General features: G+C 33.9%; 1 protein-coding gene across 1 annotated transcript in view; it reads left to right on the plus strand.

The window, feature by feature from the left end:
• The window catches only part of LOC118267725 (connectin-like), a 105,661-nt gene extending 86,448 nt beyond the window's left edge, over nt 1-19,213 (plus strand). Inside the window, exons 2-3 of the mRNA XM_035581875.2 lie at nt 14,752-15,790; nt 15,983-19,213. Of these exons, the coding sequence (XP_035437768.1) occupies nt 14,761-15,790; nt 15,983-16,485 (1,533 nt within the window). The 5' untranslated portion in view covers nt 14,752-14,760 and the 3' untranslated portion in view covers nt 16,486-19,213. The remainder of the gene's footprint in view (nt 1-14,751; nt 15,791-15,982) is intronic.
• Nucleotides 19,214-21,620: the final 2,407 nt, after the last annotated feature.

Genomic DNA, 21,620 nt, shown 5'->3' on the forward strand with positions numbered 1-21,620 from the left:
ATTAAATACTAGTTTCTACCAGCGGCTTCACCCGCGTTCCTGTGGGATAAAAAGTATCATATCACCCAAGTTAGCTCATAACCTATTTGTATACAAAATTTTATCAAAATCCGTTCGGTACTTTCAGTGTGATTGACGGACAAACATCCAAACAAACAAACTTTTACATTTACACTTAGAAGTGTGATCCTTTTCCAGGGAATAAAATAATACTTCAGTTCAGAGCTACCATCAACATTTTTAATCAAATTAAGAATACAACAAGAAAAAAATGTAGTAATTCTCCATTCACAAAGGCTATAAAACAACGTAACGGAAACTTGAAACCAAAACTATTGTACATTTACCTTTTAACATTAAAATAAACAAGAAACAAAACAAAGGATACGAGCCCCAAGTAACATAATAGATTTGAAAATCTCCTACACAGTAACACTATATTACCGTACACCGGCTCATATTTCTTAACAAACTAGAGCTCGACAGGAAAATAATAGCTACACAAGAAGAAAAAGAAATTAATAACGACTTGTACTTGGCTTGAACTGGAAAGAAAAGTTCTCTTGAGATAAAAAGCCTTGCTTCCAATAGTTTAAATTGTTTTCATGGCAGACTGGGCGATATTGGACGGAATCGATTAGTATTTATGACATGTAGACGTCACGTCTTTTTATCCTTCAAGTGATAGGCACAATACAAGCATGTGTATGACAAATTGTATGTTTATAATCGCACGGGTGTGTTTATTGCCAACAGATAATGTAGAATTAGATCGCAAATTTTGTAGCTTACCTACTCTGCTTTAACTCATTTTTGCGAACAGCATCGGAGTCTATGTCGGCGTTTGATTACCGATACACGAATTACCTATTGTTATTATTTTGTTTTCAGATATTACTTTATAGAACAATCAATCAATAGATGTTTTAAATTTAACGACTATCAGCATTAAGCTCTATAAATTACTACAACTTTGAATAAGATACTAGTTTTACATAGAATACACTTGAATTCAGTCTACTCTCAAAACAATGTGCAGAGCAAAAGTTTGAAGATTTCTCCTTTGCAGAATAGTTGTAGGCGAATAAACGCTTGTCTGCAACAGAAACGTTATGTGTATTGTGTTGATTGTTTATTATAAACTTAATATTAAGGAACAGTTATAGTTATATTATACTTCTCGTGCTTCTCATGCGTATGTGTCTTTTTAGGTCTGTTTTAGGTCTGTCTTTTTAGGTATAACTCTGGACGCTAAGCTACAGTGGGCTCCACACGTAGATAAGTTGTCGAAAAGACTCAGCTCTGCAGCATATGCCGTTAAAAAAATTAGAAATTTGACCGATGTAAATACAGCGCGATTAGTATACTTTAGTTATTTTCATAGCATCATGTCATATGGTATCCTCCTGTGGGGAAATGCTGCTGACATTCAGTCTGTCTTTGTGCTGCAGAAAAGAGCCATTCGATCAATTTATAATCTTAGTCCGAGGCACTCTCTTAGGGAACTATTTAAAGAAATTAATATATTGACTGTTCCTTCTCAATACATTTATGAAAATGTAGTGTATGCTCACAAAAACATTAATTTATTCAAAAAGTATTGTGATATACATAATATAAACACTAGAAGTAAAAACAAATATATTGTTCCCACTACTAGACTTAAGAAAATAAGTGGTTCGTTCAGATGTCAATGCATACGCTTTTACAATAAAATTCCCAGCGATATTCAAAGTTTGAGCCTGAATAAATTTAAAAATGTTATTAAAGAAAAACTGTATAGTAAACTTTTTATAAAATTGTATAGATGATAGTCAGGCTTGGGAGTGAGCCGCTATAATGTCCACACAGGTCATGTTGACATGTTTGTAACACAAGTTACATTTTTATACAATTTGACATGATATACATTAATATCATTCGATATTTTTTTGTTTTCACATATTATTTTTAAAATTGTTAGTTTGAGGACCGTGCGAGAGTTTGCCTAGTTATTTCACTTTTAGTTAATTATATTCTGACAGTGTGAGCATTTGTGTGGCCTACCCAAATGTTCTTTTGGTAGGTATTGTTCGTCGGATCATTCAGCAACAGCCGTCAGCTGAGCTCATTGTAAACTGACACATGCGTGCTGCCATCTGAACAGGTCCGCTCAAACTGCTGTGGTTCTTTCCTCAAAAGACCACTACAGAATAAACTTGCACGGTTCTCCGACATCTTTAATTGATTTTGTCTGGACTTTAAAAGAGACTATGACCTCTGAGTTTGTTTCGGCATTTCTTCTCAGAGTAGTCGGATAGGAAATGTCGGCCTCATCTAGCTATTTGAAATATTGACGTGTAAAGGTGTTATTTTGTAATCTGTTTACAGAAATAAATATCATTTATCATTTATTTATCATTATGCGACGACTTCTCATGCGTAAAGATGCGGGTTCAAAACCTACCAACGGCAAGTACCAATGTGACCTTTTCCAAGTTCCAAGTATCTTAGAAAGGACATTTCTTAGATAACTTAGACACCACTGACAAACGGTGAATGCGCGGTGCGGGCAATGTGCTTACCGACAGCGAGCTGCCCGCCAGGCGCATGCAAAACAACGTAGCATAATATTCGTAACCAAAAAAAGTAAGGTAACCTAACCAAATAAGGCCTACCTTATTTTTATTGTCGCCTAGCTCGTAGGTTTAAAATGACAATGGGCTGATAATTTCAAAATCTTATATTTATTTATTAAACTTTGTAATAATGGAATCAAAATGGCTTTAGAAACAAAAATTACAATTTTGTAAACACAAATAACTAAAGATTCACTTTGGCCTTATTGGGAACCCTATGTCTTAATAAGGCCTCAATCAAAACTAGTAAGTATTCAACTTCTTAATTATAATAAAACGTTGTCAATGCTTATAATAAATGTAATGAGATCTTATTAATTAATTTTGGTCATTATACATCAGGCTAAACGAGTTTCTCATCATGTAATACCCAAGTAACATCTTTGAAGTCATCGGCACCCCAGCATCAGTTAAACGAATGAGAACAACTTCTTGTTCTGTAGCCAATTTAGCGACCGACCTAGCTTTCGTGTAGTGGAAACTACTCTTTACATGATGCGTACTTCTTTGGAAGTTATATCTGGCTTCAGCAGCCTACCGGGTAAAACAGGGTGCATAAAATTCGCAGGGTGAATAGATACTATGAAGAATTTCCCGATATCCATTCACCCCTTTTCTGTATCTATTCACCCCGTTTACCCCTTTCTACCATTTTAACAGCGTTTTCCATCTTTTGCAAAATCCATTGGCTTTCTTTTTGACAGAAGCTGGTGATCCGTTTTCTATGAAATTACTGAAAAACAACTATGCCGTAATAAGGCCTACACGTTTTTTTGTAGGCTTTATTAGGGCATGGCACATAGGTAAACAAAACAACGATTATATGAAATACACCGATATTATAGCTATTTCACTAATGTGAGGAGATGGCTAAATGTATAATTGTCATACAGACAAAACACGGCACGTCGTATTCTGATAAATATAAAAATACTAACATTTTACGCTACTCGAATTTTATAAAAACTAAAGTGCGTTCCACGTCGTGATTATTTTCGTCTGTAGGTTCCAACATAATCGCGGCACGGGTTGCTTGCTGTGCTCAAATTAGTTAAGTAATGTGCATGCACACTTCTACAAACTTTGGCGACCATTTGACATCGGGAAGAGGGAAATTTTCAAAATAGGCTTTATTGGGGCATAGGCCTTATTTGGTTAGGTTACTATACAAAAAATCTTTCACTTCGTGGTCAGCGCACCGAATGCAAGCTTGCACCTCGCCGTCGACGCACTGCAAGTAGCATGCGTGCTTGCAGCTAACGGTAGACAAAATCGAAACAACACCGTGCCAGAGCCGAGCCGGAGCCTTTTAGTGTGTTATGACTTTCAGTTCCAAATCTTTTTCATACAAATTACTTGACAATTTATTTTTATTATTAATTTCTATATTTACGTCATATTGTTACACATTTAGAGATTACATTGTAGTTGAGAGAGCAGAAATGTAATGACAGATATTAAGTTTTCGAATTCTGAATGTATTATTAACTCCTACGTAATAGGAAATGAGCCCATAGCAATACATTGAGTACAATATGAAATTCCGCACAAGTAATAACAATACTAAACCATAATATCGTAATTCTGTTACGTGCAAACTATATTAGCTCTTGAATGGTTATGTGAACGTTTGTTTTAGCAAAACACACGGAATCTGTTTATGTTTGTGTCTGTAAAGTTAATCAGAATGTCTCGCTAATTTACCGCACGATAATTATATTACAAACAGTATTATGTACGAATATGTGTGTAGGTATGTTTGTTAATATAAACTTAGAGATTCTGCGTATCATTTGTTATATGCGAAATGTCGATAGTGTCTGTGAGCTTTACATTAGTTTTGTTATTGTATGTTGCTAAAATAATATTTATTTCATTGTCTTATTTGTATTTATTTCGAATAAGCAAGATTAGACTACAATTTATTTAAATTTTACTGGCAAAACAAGACGACTTTTGCTTTTAAAGTAAAAAGTAGTATATGATGAAAAAAAATTCTAGATATAAAAAATAAAAGAAACCAAATCACGTTACAAAAATATAACTCATAGAAAGAGTGTTCTGATTTTTCAAAAATAAATTCACAGTTCGTCAACGATTTGTAAATGAAAATGCAGCTACACTACCGTACTTGTTTACTGTTTCGAAAACGACTGTAATTTGAAAACGAAACAACAACCAAAAACAATATCGTAAAACATAGAATTGTTGACAATTTACAAGAGTACTCGTACTCACTTGTTTTTGCTCCAATCGGCGACAATCGATAATTTTATCGGACACTCCAACAACTGTATCATGATTTCGACATTCCGAAATCGGCAACAATTTTCCCTGCGAGTGAAACGCAATTATCTATATATTAATACGTGAAGCAAAAACTTTGTAACAGTTTTTACGAAAATTGCGCGGACGTTGGAGCATAAAATTTGGTACACTTATAGTTTATGTGTAGGAGAATTGCGGAACGTTAATATTTTTCAAAAATAATGCTTATAAAGTACATTAAATCAATAAATAAAACATTACACACACATGCATAGTATCTGATCGTATTTGACAAAACGTCAAAATCAATAGACATTGCGATGGTATTCTCACGTCTCATATGAAAAGAGGTTTCTAATTGAAGGTTTGGTTATTCATGATGCGCCGGAATATATTAATTTGAATTTTACGAAAATAATAGCAATTCGTTAAATACAAATTATCCTTGAACGTATGTTAAGTGGTATTGTAAATTAAATCGTATATGGTCGAATTTCGATCACTAGGCGACCACTAGACGACCACTAGTTATTTTAATTACTCCTGAAATGTTCTATCAAATTGCTTTTAATAATATAGTCCATATTTTTTTTTTAATTGAGATGTATCTGAATTGTATTTATTTTCATGTTTTTATTTGTGAGATATTCGTATGCAATTATTGTCAGGTACATTCGACGGTGCTGTCTTATTACTTTGTTTATTCTTTTTCGAAGAATAAATAATCTTTTATATTTTGTTGGAAATTATGTAGGTTTTTGAAAACAATGTTTTTAAATTATTTTAAGATAAATGTGATTCCTTAAATATTTTTTCCTGAGACGGATATAAGTATGATAAACATCACATCTGTTTATGATCAATTCCACACCTAGTGATCCAGGTAACCTATTTACAAATCGATTCTAGACTTCATCATCAGCAAACGTCAATACCAAATCTCAGTCATCAATAAACATAATTTATCTACCATTTTCCCTTTGAGAATTGATTCCCAGCCTACATTTATTTAGATGAAAAATTATTCCTTACCTGTATTTTTCTGCTTTAGGATTTACATTCATAAGGCAGCCTTATTTTTTGGCTACCTTTTTACACTAACGTACGTATAAGTTTACTTTTGGTGCTTTATTTTTGTGCTAAGGCCGTAAACTCACGGGCGTGTGCGACACCGCACCGGTAAAGATAGTTTTAATAATTTATTAGAACGCAAAGTTTTATCATGTGCTACCCTAATTGAACGCAGTCGTCTTTGTATTTTATCTTAATAATACTCATTCTTGGGTACCATACTCAAGAATGATCGTACATACTTATTTTTTTAATCTTACTGAATTTGTTTCTCTGTGTGTCTATTAGCGTTGATCTCAAAGAATACTGGACCTATTTTGGTATATTAGGTACAATAGTGGATCAACAATATAAGTAGATCGAGCGATTGTTGATTTAGATCTAAATACCAATGTTAAAATTTTAGTGCGGTTATATTTGAGTGATGGATTAAGTTTCGAATATAAAACTAGGTTACATTCGAAACAATTGTCTCATAATTAAAATAGCGGTTCTATCTACGAAGTTCTTGATCTATATTATTATGTACGTGACCGCAGCAGGCAAGGCCTTCCCGCTTCGTGTATTCGAGCTCTTACGTACGAAGTAAACATTTCAGGCTTCCTCCTTTCAGCTAAGAACTCGGCCGAGCGAAGACATTACCCTTTTCATTTGTTTTTGTTCTTTTCAATGTGAATGTTTTCGAAATTCTTCTTGTAAATACATAAATCTCGGCTTGGAGTCGACTTATTTTTGTTTTTTTCCCTTTACTTTTTCGTTGCAATCGTAGTGAGTGGTATTAAAAAATACAAAAGTATATTTTGTACGTACTACAAGCGAAATATTACTTAAATATTCGTTCCTTTGAGTGTTGCCTCGCTTGGACTTTTAACTTTGAACGTCGCACGCATTTAAATGTATGACGCCATGGCTTTGCAGCAATGTGATATTTAATATCAAAGTTAAACGGTTCCCGCTTTAGGATATTCACTGTATTTAGTTTTCCGTTAGTGGAATATAGCATTGGCGTGTTTATTTGGATCGAGGATTTATGTTCACACATTTTGTGATATGTTTTTTATTCCACATTCGTTGGTCGAGGTCCACATCCCTATTACGAGTACTTATTAGTCGAAACATTTATGTACGTGCCGTTTCCAGGTTAATTATTGTATAGAGCACTTTTTTATATATTTTTTTTAATAATCTATTAAATTCTCCACGGTAGACGCGATGGCTGGGCAACTAGCTGACGCTTAACGGGTTCGATTCTTTGCGTGATCCTCAAATTGTTTCTTGGGGTCTGGATGTCATGTATATGTGAACTTGTATATTTGTAAATTCATCTACTACACAGGAGATAATCTAAGTGTGGGATGACGGATAATAGAGTTGATCATAATTCAACTAGATACTACACATTTATTTTTTCTTTTTAATAGATATAGTTTATGTACACTAGATACCTAATAAACAAAATTAAAATTAAATCAAACAGCAATGTAAACAGAACAATGAAAATTAAGTCTTACAGGCAATAAATTAGGAAACATTATCGTATCGCGCATAAAATATGAGGCTTTACAAAAAGGGGAGTAATTAATTCCGGTTATCCTGCCCGATAGGTCGGACCATCACTTTTTACTGATATTAGCGAAGACGAATATCCCTATAGAAAGGATTTTATCGTAGTTGGAAAAACAAACGACCCAGCTTTCTGACATAAATCTATTTTTGTCACTCGTATCGGTCAGTTTTGGTTGCATACTAAATGGATTGTGGATAAAATAGTTATACGTTTGTTTTAGTTTAAGTCTTGTAGTTAAAGAATTAAGTTTTAGTTTCGAATAATTTATGTTTAATGTTTATATTGTGGTATTAATTTACTTAGTATAATGTCTAACATTAAATGCAATTTTTATTGCGGGGAAAAATCATCCAATGACTTTTCACGCTTTGAGCTAAGCGAGAGCGAGTGTGAGACTCCCGTTTTTCGAGCCGGAGCCCCGGTAAACCCACTAGGTATTCCGCAGTTCCGATAATGTCAAATAGTGTCTCCATGTCTGAGAAACATATTGATATTAAAAAAAAAACTGCCAAATAATGATATCTTCGACCTTGAAATTGCCTGTATTATATCTCGTAAACCACCCACTACTATAACGTTCACAAAAAATATTAAAAACGAAGCAAGCGATTCCTAGAAACGTTATTACAAATAGCTACAATACCTTCCTATCATTCTAGGCCCAGAAATGTCTCGTCGTACCGTAATCATAAATAGTTGGCCTAGTCCTCATAACTGCGGACATTTTCCACTCACTTTCAGCTGAAACTAGCGGGAATTTATTGGTAGACAAAATAATGGCCAGCAATTGTGTCCACATAATTAACTTTGCTATAGTTTATTATTTATTCGTTATTCTTTCGTGGAACTTCGGCTGTTTCCGTGAACGTTCGGGTTTTTCCTTGTTTTCGTGTGCGGAGTAAGGCGTGAAAAACAAAATAATTATTGGAACGCCTATATTGATAGAGAGGCCTTCAGCGAGGTTATTATTGATACTCCTTCGTGATTGATTTTTTTGATTGATTGAAGTTTTGTAAACGTAATTTCTTTTATAATAACTTAAAAGGTTTTGTACTGTTACTATGGCAATTTTATACTCATCATGTCGATTATGACACAACATATGAAACACATTAACTATTAAACAAATTCTGAATAATACTGCAATACTGATCTAGTCATCATCACAATTATTTCCAAAATTATCACCCTTTCTACAACAACACAACATGCCACTAAAAATAAAAACGACAATAAGATTTCAAAACAAAACAAAAGCCAGTGTCACAAAATAATAGTACCTAAGAGAAAACAAAAACAACACACACACACACACACAAACAAGGGAGAATCAATCGAGCTTAACCTAATGTTCGACGAGGCACGAAGGCACGCACATAATGGCTATCATCCAATTACTAGAGAGCCGCTGTTTAATCATCTTCAGCTAACTAAACTGTGATTATCGAAGCCTTTACTGTATTGATTTAGATACAGATTATTGGGATCATTAAGCCTTTGATATATTTGATTGTAATTAGGACTAGAATTAAAGCGCTAAAATTCAATCTCGTTAATGTATTAGTTGGTCATGATAGTTATTGATGATTCTTGTTATCAAGATCTGACTATCTTAAATCAAATCAAATCAAATCACTTTAATGCATCCATAGTGTACAGTGTGGTCTCATTGATCGAGTGGTCCAAGTGCGACTGCCGGGCAAGAGAATCGGTTTCGATTTCCGGGTTAGGCAAAGTATTACAGGTGATGACATAATAGGGTCCTTCAAACCTTCAAGAAAAGAACGAATTTCTTGTTAAAAGGCCGGTAACACACCTTTGACTCCTCTGGTGTTACGGCTGTCCATAGGCGACGCTGTTCGCTTACCATGAGGTGACCTGTCAGCTCGTTCTTCTCAAACTTCTATTTTTATTATTTACTTTTAAAATTAAACAACCCTATTTACTACTCTAACAATTCTCAATTCATAATATGAGCGTGTAAAAGTATTCAAGCTACTAAACAGTGAACAGCGTAGTGCAAAGTGCACAGAGCCAGTAAAGTGAACTGTTTGTAAAGTAATGTTCGGGTAACCGCCGCATTTCGTAGTTGAGAAAACACTGCAACATCAGTTGCTGATGTTCTTGTATTTTCTACACGGTTTATGGAAGACTGTTTTATTATGACAGCCTCTAGATATATTATAAGAACTGAATAATAAATAATTTTTATTTATGTCGTGTCGTGAGTGTTTTGAATGGAATTCTTAGTAACGAAATGAAAACATTTCTTTGACTGTGTAACATTCTGATAGTAAATTATAATGATGTATTTGGATTAACAAATACGTGATTTTGAATGTGAAAAAAAAACGTGATTTTTCTTAAAAAATTCCATGGCCGATCATAAGACTCGATAGACTCGTATCATTATTCTAATAGTTAGCCAACTTATTTACAAAATACCTTTGTTTAAGACCTCTAGAAAGGCAAAAGAGAAAAAAACAATACGCTCGAAAAATAAAGGCACATTCTTATTTATAACACAAACGTAGCGCCGATAAAAAAAAACTGCAATTTCTCACTTGAATAGCTCAAAACGAGGAACGAGTAAAATATTTCCCCGGCACCGACTAGCACCTTATATAATATTCAAGTCATAAGCAGCATATTCCGTTCAATCATTCGACCATTAGTAAGTGAAATTCGCACTAACATAAAAATCGAATTGGGTCGAACGTTGACGCAACGCGTGTGATGGATGTTAGCGAAAACACTTCGGCATCACCGAATAGAGTGAAGAAATATTAAAATTTATGTACAACACCTTCTCACGTTTTCAAACGTACGTACGTCGTTATATGACGGCGCGGTACGACTAATGTTATATGTACGCCTTTCTATATAAAATCTCGCGACTCAGCTTTCAATTGAAAATGAAATAAAGGCTCAACGCTTTCACAACTGATATAAAATTTATTATTTGTTTTTATACGGACGGTTAATCTTAGAATTGTCGTCGTCTTTAGCTTTTTGATCTTGTAGAAGACTTGACAATGAAATAAAGCTGAAGGTTAAGAGCTGAAGTGGAACGGCTGGCTTGCTTCGTAAATTTAATGTTATATGAGTTTTAGTGGACGTTATCTAAGTTGGCTAGTGGTTGCTAGTACCTAAGTGCGGAATAATCGTGGTTGATTTTATGTCTCAAGTGCGCATTGGCGAAGAGTGAGAGCCGTAATGATATTAAAATTTCAGGGTGATTTGACAAACAGAACTTTAATGTCATTATCCACAAAATTTAAGTACTTTATTCCAATAAGTTACATTAAACGGATTACTTTGCTAAAATTAACTGCGTTGAAAACTACTAAAAGTTATTTTATGTTATAACCGATAGATCCATTTAGGCTTCGACTAATTTGCTAAACAAATTAAATCTATTTTTAGTACGACCATTAGTATTTCCCTTTTAATTTCTTTACCAAAATAGGATAACGCAAACCAAACAATAGCCAAGGTAATGTCGTGACTGACTTAACAAAATTACCCTAATCCTTATCAAATGTCGCAAATGAAACATCACTACCATAAACAGGCTATTAAATAACAAAACAGTCTATAAACTGAAACCCTGGCGCTGATTAATTCACCGTTCCTAAATCCAAGACTTAACAGTGGAGGCATTTAATCATAACTAGTGTTGCCCAGGAAGAGTCTTGCAAGTCTCGCATTTACTAATAAGCCAACTTAATTTTTTTATACGATTATGATTTAACTATATTAACTATCCGGCAAGAGGTTAGCTAGTCTCACAAATAAATACCTATTAGCCTAATGCTATTTTTTATATGTTAGGTGCTTTTGATCTTACAATGACGAAACATAGTAGCTAGTATATTATATTTTGAGATTGTTTAATAGCGGCCACACCTTACAATATAACTGTATAGTTAAATCTGCAAGTTAAATCTCAGTTAATAGAGTTAAATCATAATCGTATAATAAAATTAAGTTGAATAATTGGTAAATGCGAGACTTGCAAGACTCTTGCTGGGCAACACTAATCATAACACTGTGGATAAGGAATGGTGGATGAGGATGGTGATAAATGTGGTGAATTCGTCCGCTGCTAGTACATCTGCAAGAGTTGTTAGCCAGGGTGCGGCTTGGGCGACAAAGACTGATCTGTATTTGGGATAGTTTCTCTATAAGATTAGTGTTTTGTTGGTGTAAGGGAATTGCAAGGTGATGGTGTTTTGTTGGCATGTTTAATGTTATATCAGTTTGATGTGATTGTTAGAAAATATGTGAAACTGTGAAAGCGTGAGAACGTATCTATAAGTATAATACGGTATAAAAGTTATTTGTTGTTCGTAAGAAGTTTAAAAGGCGAGAAAAGACATGTTTGAGGCTTTATGATGTGATAGGAATCATGCTGCCACAAGACTCATTTATTAAAAAAGAGATGCTTTTTACGTACATGTCCAAAAAGATTTTTCCAAAATTCTAATTTAAACATCTATCTAAAAAAGACGCCCAGAAAAATATAAAAGTTTTAACTATATGAAATTCATAATTTGTCAATCCCAAGAGTCGTTAAACGAAAAACTGACTAAATCATATTAAACATAAGTTTGAACTTTGCAAAACCACGTTAATTAACAAAGTCTGGCCTTTTAATGTCCATTCTGGATGACATACGAACGACATTCTAATTATGAGGTTTTGAGTTTCAAGCCGATTTGGGAATTAAAAATAGTTTGTTTGAAATTTTATTATTTTGCATTTATAATAGCTTTTTGATATTTTATTTTATTGTTTTGTTGAAAAACAACACTTATATACAATTTGAAATGAGTCTAGTGTTTTTTTTTTATTTTTAATATACGGGGTCACCAAACGAAGGAATGCCCTTCATTTATTAAATGTGTAGATAATTAAATTTGAATTTTGAATTATGTTTATACAGCGTGTAACAAAATATTAACTGTAAATATTGTTATTACAAAAGGTTAGGTATTCCTACACGATCACCTACCAATAGATGTTAATTCTAATAACATGAAACAGATTCACAATAAGGTTAGAAAAACAAACTAACAAACAAAAACAAATCAAGAAAATATAAAAACAGAAAAATGATCTCAAATATAAAAAAAATACAACGGATGCTATCGACGTTCTATTTATTTTAGTACCTACTCTAACAACAGCGATATCTCAAAAAAAAACATACAAATATACATGTCAACGTTTCATTTTGTCGACAACTGTGCAGTGTTTGTTGTTGCAAATTGAAGAGATAACTCATCCATAAAAATGCGTCCACACACACCGTGTATAAACAAACGCTAATATGTTTATTTGAACGTTCAACACTTAGGTTTACGTTTTTGAGTTGGACATGGTTATTCATGACTTGCAAGCTCCGCTTAATTCTCTGTTTTTATTCTCTTACGTTTCACCTCAAATGCTGTTAATTTAGCATGCTTAGTTAGGACAAAAAAATAAAGTTGAAAGATGCTTTGCAAACAAGGTTATGATAGGTCACGAAAGTAAGCTGTTCAATGTCCCACAATGTATGATTTTTTATTGTTTTTTAAAATGTTGCCTGACGCTTGGATTTTCTCCTTTGTCGTGTGTGTTCCCACACACAGACCAGAATCAACAATTTGTGGATCACACAGAGTTGCTCCATGCGCGAATCGTACCCGCTACACGTTGCGTAGCAGCAAGTTGTCCAGCCACCGCGCCAACCATGCAGAAATAATATAAGCAAAAGTTAAAGATAATGAAAATAAATCGTAAAATTCAAGTACAAAGAATAAAAAATAAACTTGAAACATCGCCGCCTGCCACAATAATAAGATTAAAAGATCCGATGAACAATTTTCCGATATTACCGTTAATACTACCAGTAAATCCGATAAAAGTAACATAAATCCCTATTTTCCAAGGTAACGTTAATTATACTGCGCAGAATGCTGACATACTCGTTTTTCCATTTCGAACACTGATCAGTCTTTTTATTAATCCTCATACGTCTACACCCAGCAATTAATTACGTTCAGCCATCGAAAAAAACAACTGACTGCGAACGTCCAATTAAAAGAATATCGAATAATTACATTTTACTTTTTTTATCTGTTCCATTTCCGGACCTCAGAAATCAAGGCGGACTTAATAAAAGCAAACGGTCCATATTAAAATTATTTAATTAAAATGCTTTCGAATCATTCATTATACATTTTTCTTAATCGCCTCTGAAATCCGGTATTTGTAATTGGAAACTCCGAATGTTGGTTTCTTTTTTATTTTCATAATATTGCTTCTTAAGCTGCTTACTCATTTGTAAGGTTCGCTTACAAATTTAATACTGAGATTACGTTTTAGAAGCTACTTATTTTTATTATTAGGTATTTTGTGTTATTACGTGGAAGAGACCAGTAAAACATTTTTATGTTCTGGGTATTAAAAGTTATTCTTATCAAATTGTTGGCGTCCTATTTGCTTCATAATAAAAATTAGAGCAAAGTATGACGGACGTGTTTTATTGTTTGTACATTAGTTTAGTTTAGCGTAATTAATTTAATGAAGCTCATAGTGAACATGCTCATAGTGATGATGCATGTTATATGTAGATTACGTATACATTTCCTTTGTGCTCACATGTGTATTAACAAAGCAATGTACAAACAAATAATAGGGAATTGTTGGTCGAAACATTTTGTGTGTCGATTTAATAAACGTATGCACGGATCACTACGGTAATTGCTACACCGCGTCGCGTTCCACATGTACCTCAAAGAGCCAGATCAGACCACCACAGGTGGAGCCCAGTAGGACTGATACCTGATCCGGAGCTGTGGTCTACCAGCTCGACAAGCAGGAGTAGGAACGGGGTAGTTCTTACTCAATAAGAGTCAGACACTCCCTCTCTTTTCCCCTAAAAAAAAACGGTAATCGTTGCTATTTATGTTTTTTAGACACTATTATTTCGTGAGATATCAATATTGTCATCATAATATAAGTTTTTATCAGAGTAGGTAATAAAAATAAAAACATTCTCAGATCTGTGCCTAATTAATTTCATTTACTAATATCCTTGTTTTATAATATTACAATTACAAAAAAAAACATTACATTAAAAGCATCTGCGTAAGAGAAAACAAATAATAAAATCCACGAGTCCACTTTTGATGTAGAAGGCGAAATTAAATTACTTAATTCCGTTTATCTTTGTTTCAGGTAGGAGGTATGCGGGCTCCGAAGGTACCCGCTACCTTGCTACTGTTGCTATTTGCAATAGAAGCACTTGATGCTAACAGAAGAAAAACAAAAGAGAAAATACTACCAGCGACCATAAACATATGTGACATCAGCGATCGAGACTCCAAAGTACATTGCTACTGCGAGTTCAGTCAAGAGATCAACGAAGCTGTAAAGACAGAATGCTGGGTCTTCAATGGAGGGATAGAAAGAACGGACCCACTATGGGCAAGCTTCACATCCCAATCCAATATAGAAACCCTAGCCTTCAATGTAAGAGCAGATGGAGGACTGGACTTTGTACCATCAAAAGTCCTAAGATACTTGAGAAAGGTTAAACACTTCAGTATCAAATACAGCTCAATACACAAAATAGAGAGCTACACATTCGTCAACGTAACATCTGTACAAGAAATGACACTAACTAAGAATCAAATAGTCTATCTTGGCAAACATTCGTTTTATAATTTGCCAAATTTAACGATACTCACTTTAGATGAGAACAGAATAGTTGAACTAGAAACTGAAGTGTTCTACGAGCTACCGGCACTTCAGAAATTATATCTTACTAGTAATAACATTACCGTCATTCACGACGGCGCGTTCAAACATCTAGTTAACTTAATTGACTTAGAACTCGATAGAAATAATATAAGCGATCTCAAGAAGGAGTGCTTTTATGGACTTGCAAATCTAAAGCGATTAGATTTAAGAAGAAACAAATTATCCAAACTAAATTCATTTACATTTACTGAATTGTGGAATCTTCAGACATTGTTGCTAGATTATAATGAAATTTATATTTTGGCCCAAAGGACGTTTGATGGATTATCGCAATTAAGGAAGTTGAGTTTAAGTCATAACAAACTTGTAACTTTGGCCAGCAGCCTATTCGAAGGGGTCAGGGGACTGGCCGCATTAGATCTAAGGCATAACAAATTAAAGAGGTTCACGTTCGAGAACCTCCACCCGATCTACGACAACATGAAGAATCAAAACAGCTACATTTACTTGGAAGGTACGTAAACTATATTTTAATTGGTCTTAAATTGTACGGGTTTAATTAATTTGTTTTGAATCGAATATTATTTTGTTATTGGAGAAATATTTCCAAGAATCGAATAAAAATCAATTATATTTCAACAGACGGCACTCTCAAACATCGTCATTACTCCAATTAGGGAATTAATTAACGCGTCAATTGTTACAGGCAACGAATTCCCGTGCGACTGTCATCTCGCATGGATGCATAAGCTTCGTCACGAGGCCAAAAGCGTCAAAGTACGAACATCTCTCGAAAATTTCATTTGCAAATTCAACGTGGAGCCTTCGTTAAATTCACACTTTACTTATTTCGAAAGGAGCGTTATCGGATCAAACAATTTGTACGATAGCGATGACAAAAGTCAAATAAGAGATTATTCGGATAATCCGGATGATTTTTTTCAAGACGAAACAGACGACGCTTACGTTGATGAACCAAAAGCTGTTAAGGGTGAAAATGAGAGGACATTACTTCAGATCCCAGTGGAAACGTTGCCATGCCCGCAGGACGTTAAAAGTGTGACGGACAGGACGTACACCTACCCGTCACAGAATGAGGCGAAAGATTACAGGAACTTAATCCAATCTTCTAAAACGACATCGATCGGCTCAAACGTTCCCGTCTTTCTGTCAGCTTTTATGGTATTAATATGGACCACGCAACTGTAAATACTAACCGAATGGAGACGTATATAATACTATGTTTACTTTGTTCTTCTTAAAGGAATATTAAAATTCTTGTTTACTAAGCTCCATTATTTTTCATGAAACATTCATATTGTATGAGTACTAAGAATGTAAATAAAACTCAACCAGAAACTAAAATGAGCATCCTTATGTAAATACATTCGCTTCTTGAATTCAAAAGACCTTATGAAAGTGTAAATAGTAATATAATTCTATGTAAAAAATGTGATATAAACTATAAGTATAATTACGATAGGCAATTTGTCTTGGAAAATGAAATTTTATCGTAGGATACTTTTCTAAAAGAAAACTTGGATTTTTCTCATCATGAAACTTGATTTATATTGTTGCGAATCTATTGAGGAACTTTATGTAAATATTTGAGATATTCATATAATAAAATAAAATCAGTTGTATATAATACAAGTTATAAGTACATAATAATATTAAGAGGAATGTGAATTTGGATGTATTATGTAAAAATTATAATGATAAGATGTCTTTTGCCAATGTCACTGTATTGATAGAAGATTCACTTGATGATAATGGACGAGACAAGAGATGGATGTATGTTTTGGAACTTGGAGCCTGATTGAAAGAAAGCGTTGTGTTTAAGTTCTTTACAACGTTGCAGATAAACTTATGAATCTTGCTGATGCTGTTGTTGGGCGTGGTAGACATTTACAGAGTACATTTCTGTCTTATTATAATTATGTTTGACAATCATGCTCACCTACGTAAATAATCTTTGAGTCTTCAAATAAGTCCAAGTAATGTTCCAAAATCAACTAATATTACAGCTTGGTTCTATGTGGCTGAAACCTATCCACCAGACTCTTTTACATATTTAGATTTATCACCAAGAATGTTTACATAATTTTATCGACAACTTATTCACACTATACAACAAGTCTTTTGTGGTGACTGAATGTACAGGATGAATAAAAATGTAAATTATCATCACACTTCAATAGTTCCATTATTTGCGCGGTGAACGATGTATGCATAAAACCTAGTAATATGGAGATAATGTACTAACCTTCACGGTCTACTTGAACACAGGATACCTAAGAGGCGATTCAAGTGACATTTAAAAGAACCTTTATGGAATCTTTTGTAGGTCATGTGGGCAGTAACTGGTTTGAAAATCGTTACCCCATATAAAGATAAAATAAATAAAAAGTACCTCGATGGCACAAAAGGTACACCCGAGCACATTTGAAGGGTAAATTGAATCAGTAAAATAGGGTCACGTCCATTATCAAGTGAACATTTATTTCCTCCATTTAAAACTATTTTGTTTTGTAGCTCAAGCATTTTGTGGGTAAACATCCCAGCACTGACCGCAAACATAGCATTTAATTGAATCACTACATACAACTCTGAGGTTGTGTTAATATTAGATATTCAGTTAATGCACAAACAATCCTAAATGCTAATGTTTCAATCAAATTGTTTAGAGGTAAATTAAACTATTTATGAACTAATTTTACCACAAATGTTTATATTTGATTTGTATAATTTTCATCACGATTTATAATAGGGATGTTGACGAGGTATGAAAATTTTGTCAATTAGGTAATGAAAAATTATTGGACACGTATTCTTTATTTTGTCATATACGATACAAATACTTAAGTAAACCGAATCAAAGTTTAGGAGTTGGAACAAATACGTCATTAAATTTCTACGTATCAAATGTACCTAGTAGTGACGTCATGCAATATTTCAAATCGAAAGTATTTGAATTCTTAAAAAAATAAAAAATACGTGTCTAATATTGTAAAATCCAAGTGTTTTTTAAGGGGGAGTAAATCCTAGTTTGGAGCAAGATTAAAAAAAAAAGAAAAATAGATTTATCTGGATTCAAAGTTACATCAGCAAGGGTATACATAAAAAAATCGTTAAATACCATTCATTGAGACAGTAACAGTTCTTTGGACGAACGCCAATAGGATACAGATAGTATCGAATAAGTGAAAAATAACTGCTTTTAAGAATTTTCTCGATACATTTTGTTAAAATATAACGCTATATTTTTCTTAGCGCTTAAAACTGGGTAAAGCTTTCTTATATTAAGTTTTTCTTACATTACGTTTGTCTTTATTACATTTATAAGGTTGACGTTACCTATTAATTATGATCCCAATGCAAAAACAGTAATCGAAAACTGAAATAATGTATACATTTTGAACATAAGAACACTGAGTAAGATATGTTACCAAATGTAATATTGCCTAAAAAAGGGTTGGTTCCAAGAATCATCATCATCATCATCATCAGCCGAGAGACGTCCACTACTGAACAAAGGCCCCCTTAGTTAGGGGAATAGGGAATCATAGGCCAGTATAGAATAAACTAAACATCTTCTTATGTATAGTTTTCAGCAATGTATTTCAGTTCAGCCGACCGAATGCAACTTACACCCAAACCATGAACTATCATTTAAGTAAACACACTTTGTTTACTATATTTATAATTATTTGTTCGAATTTGTGGTAAAATTAGTACCAACGAAATTTTCTAGTGAATTCAACATTTCATACAAATGTAAAATCTAAATAAACTATCACATTTTTTGTGTATTTTGTATGTTCACGTAAATATTATAAGTTAAGTTAGGTTACTCAATGTAAATAGGTAATTCTTTGTAAAGTAATTTATTAATTAATCATTTATAATTTCATTAAAGGTTGATGTTGGAAATGTCTCTGTTTATTTCTTTTTAATGTTTATTCTAAGTCCCTGTAGTAATTTGTTTTTCAATTAGACTGAAGAACAAACTCACATAATATCAGTACTTTATGCTGACAAAGACGCAAGTTTAAGAGTGCTTTTCCACCACGGATGTGCTATGCTACGTTGCCGTGAATGCGTTTGACTACCACCAATCATATCAATTAATAGACTTAGCTTAGTACTGGTGGAAATGGACTCAGATAAGCTATGTTTTGGATGGATGGATGTGTGCTGGAAGCCAAACGCATCCATAGCAACGTAGCACAACACAAATCTGGTGGAAAAGCACTCTAAACCTAGAAAATGTCTAAAAGACTTGAGAAAAGTTATACTTTTACTAGGAACAAATCAGACATCTGTAATAAAACATGCTTACAATTATTATTAAAATACATAACTTTTCTAAAGTATCCTTCAATATTTCACAGAGCGTAATTAATACATGACCAATTAATTACATCATGGTCTAGGTACTGACTACGTCGCTACATAATATTATTTACTTGACGTACATTCAACATACAAACACTCCAAGATATACTTACATTCAAACATGTTAGGAGTAAATCACTCGACCGTATTCGCTTACTAGTTTAAGCTTGAGCGCTACACATTAGCTCTAGTTAGTCAAGTTTTGAGTTGGTCTGCTTTCAGCTACAGTTTGCAGTAGCTCATGTTAGTGAGCTCGCAAATCGCATCACTACGTGTTCTCTGGAAACTAATCCGGTGTAGATGGTAAGATGTTGGTGTATATTTTTTTAAGATGTATGTTGGTACTTGTAGGTTGGTTCTTATCTTAGAGAAACACTGAGATAAAGACTTATCTACGAGTACAAACTTTTGATGTGATGAAAGACGTCAAAGTTTGATTAAAATCAATTTTATTTTAATAAGATTTTGCTTTTTAATTTTTTTTCAATAGGACTGCCTCGTTGGTCAATTGGTCACAATAATTGTGACTGCTGGGGAGAGGTCTCGGGTTCGATTCCCGGGTAAGGCAAGGTATTACTGGGCTAGTAATAGTAGTAGAGACAAAATTTCGGTTTTTCGAAAATTTCTTAGTAGTAGCACGAAATTGTGTCCGGTATATGGCAATAATCTCATCCCGTGTTACATATTTAACACAAACGGTGCTTATAACACAAATAGTGAAAAGTGGGTGTACGAATACATTGTACAGTAGTATTACGTGCCGTAATGTGTGCACCTCTGCCTACGCCTTCAGGGATAAAAAGCGTGACGATTACAAAAGTACTTTTGATGGGACAGAGATAAACGAGCAGACGGATCAGCACCTTCCAAGGACGGGTGTCCTTGGCCAACACTAGAGGAGTTACAAGTACGATGCTGACCTTTTGGGGGATGGGTATTGGATCACTGTTAACCTCGCTCACTAAGGAAGCTGACTAGTTGTATATTATAGAGGAGAATGAGCAAAGAACTTAATAGTTCCTCACAATACCCACGTCACTACAATGTTATGCTATTAATCCATTCTGAAATTGAGACCAACTTCACCGCCAAATATTGAACACAATTTCGAATAATGTATGCCATATTCAATCACCATTTAGATGCATAAAAGCAGTACACCAACAATATATAGGCCAAAACATAATCAACAATCAAATTCTCATTCCATTTGGCTGACATCTCGTGTCTGCTAGTGATATGTATCTGAAACAAGCCGACAGTTTTCACTGCGTTTCGTCCATCTAACGCGGAGTGCTTGCATATACACAATTTTGTAGGCAGACAGAATTATTCACTGACTTGCTTTGATAACAGAACAGGGTTGCGGAACCAGAGTAGAGGTGATGTACTAAAAGCTCGTATGGTAATATGAGTAACATCATTTTTTCATCTAAGGAAGGTAAAGTCTTAAATACATTTAAGACTCTTAGAGTTACAACATAGTTAATTCAAAGTTATCTGTACTCTGTACATAGAGCTATCAGGACATTGTGTAACAAGATAGTTTTGTCATAAATTCTATGGAATATGAGGTGAGCCTATTGCCATACAGCAAACACGATCATTAACTCACTGACATTACTGATATTTTGAATATCGAAAAGCTACTACAAAATTTCTCGACTTGGAAATTTAAAACGAGGCCCATTTGGGGTATACCGACCAAACCGACAGTTAAAATGACAATATCTCAAAAAAGATAACAATCCAAACATCGTTTCCAGCGACATACTAACACGTATGGGTAAGTGATACAGGATTATATAGGTAAGTATATCGTAGCCATAACCAATTCCATATCAACATAGAATTACATACCATAACATTACGGCCGTTATTCCCCGAGGGAGCACGTAGGGGAGTACTTATTGCACACTCATATTTATTATTCATCCGTTATGTTA

The sequence above is a fragment of the Spodoptera frugiperda genome, chromosome 6, assembly GCF_023101765.2.
Source record: "Spodoptera frugiperda isolate SF20-4 chromosome 6, AGI-APGP_CSIRO_Sfru_2.0, whole genome shotgun sequence".
NCBI classification, from domain to species: domain Eukaryota; kingdom Metazoa; phylum Arthropoda; class Insecta; order Lepidoptera; family Noctuidae; genus Spodoptera; species Spodoptera frugiperda.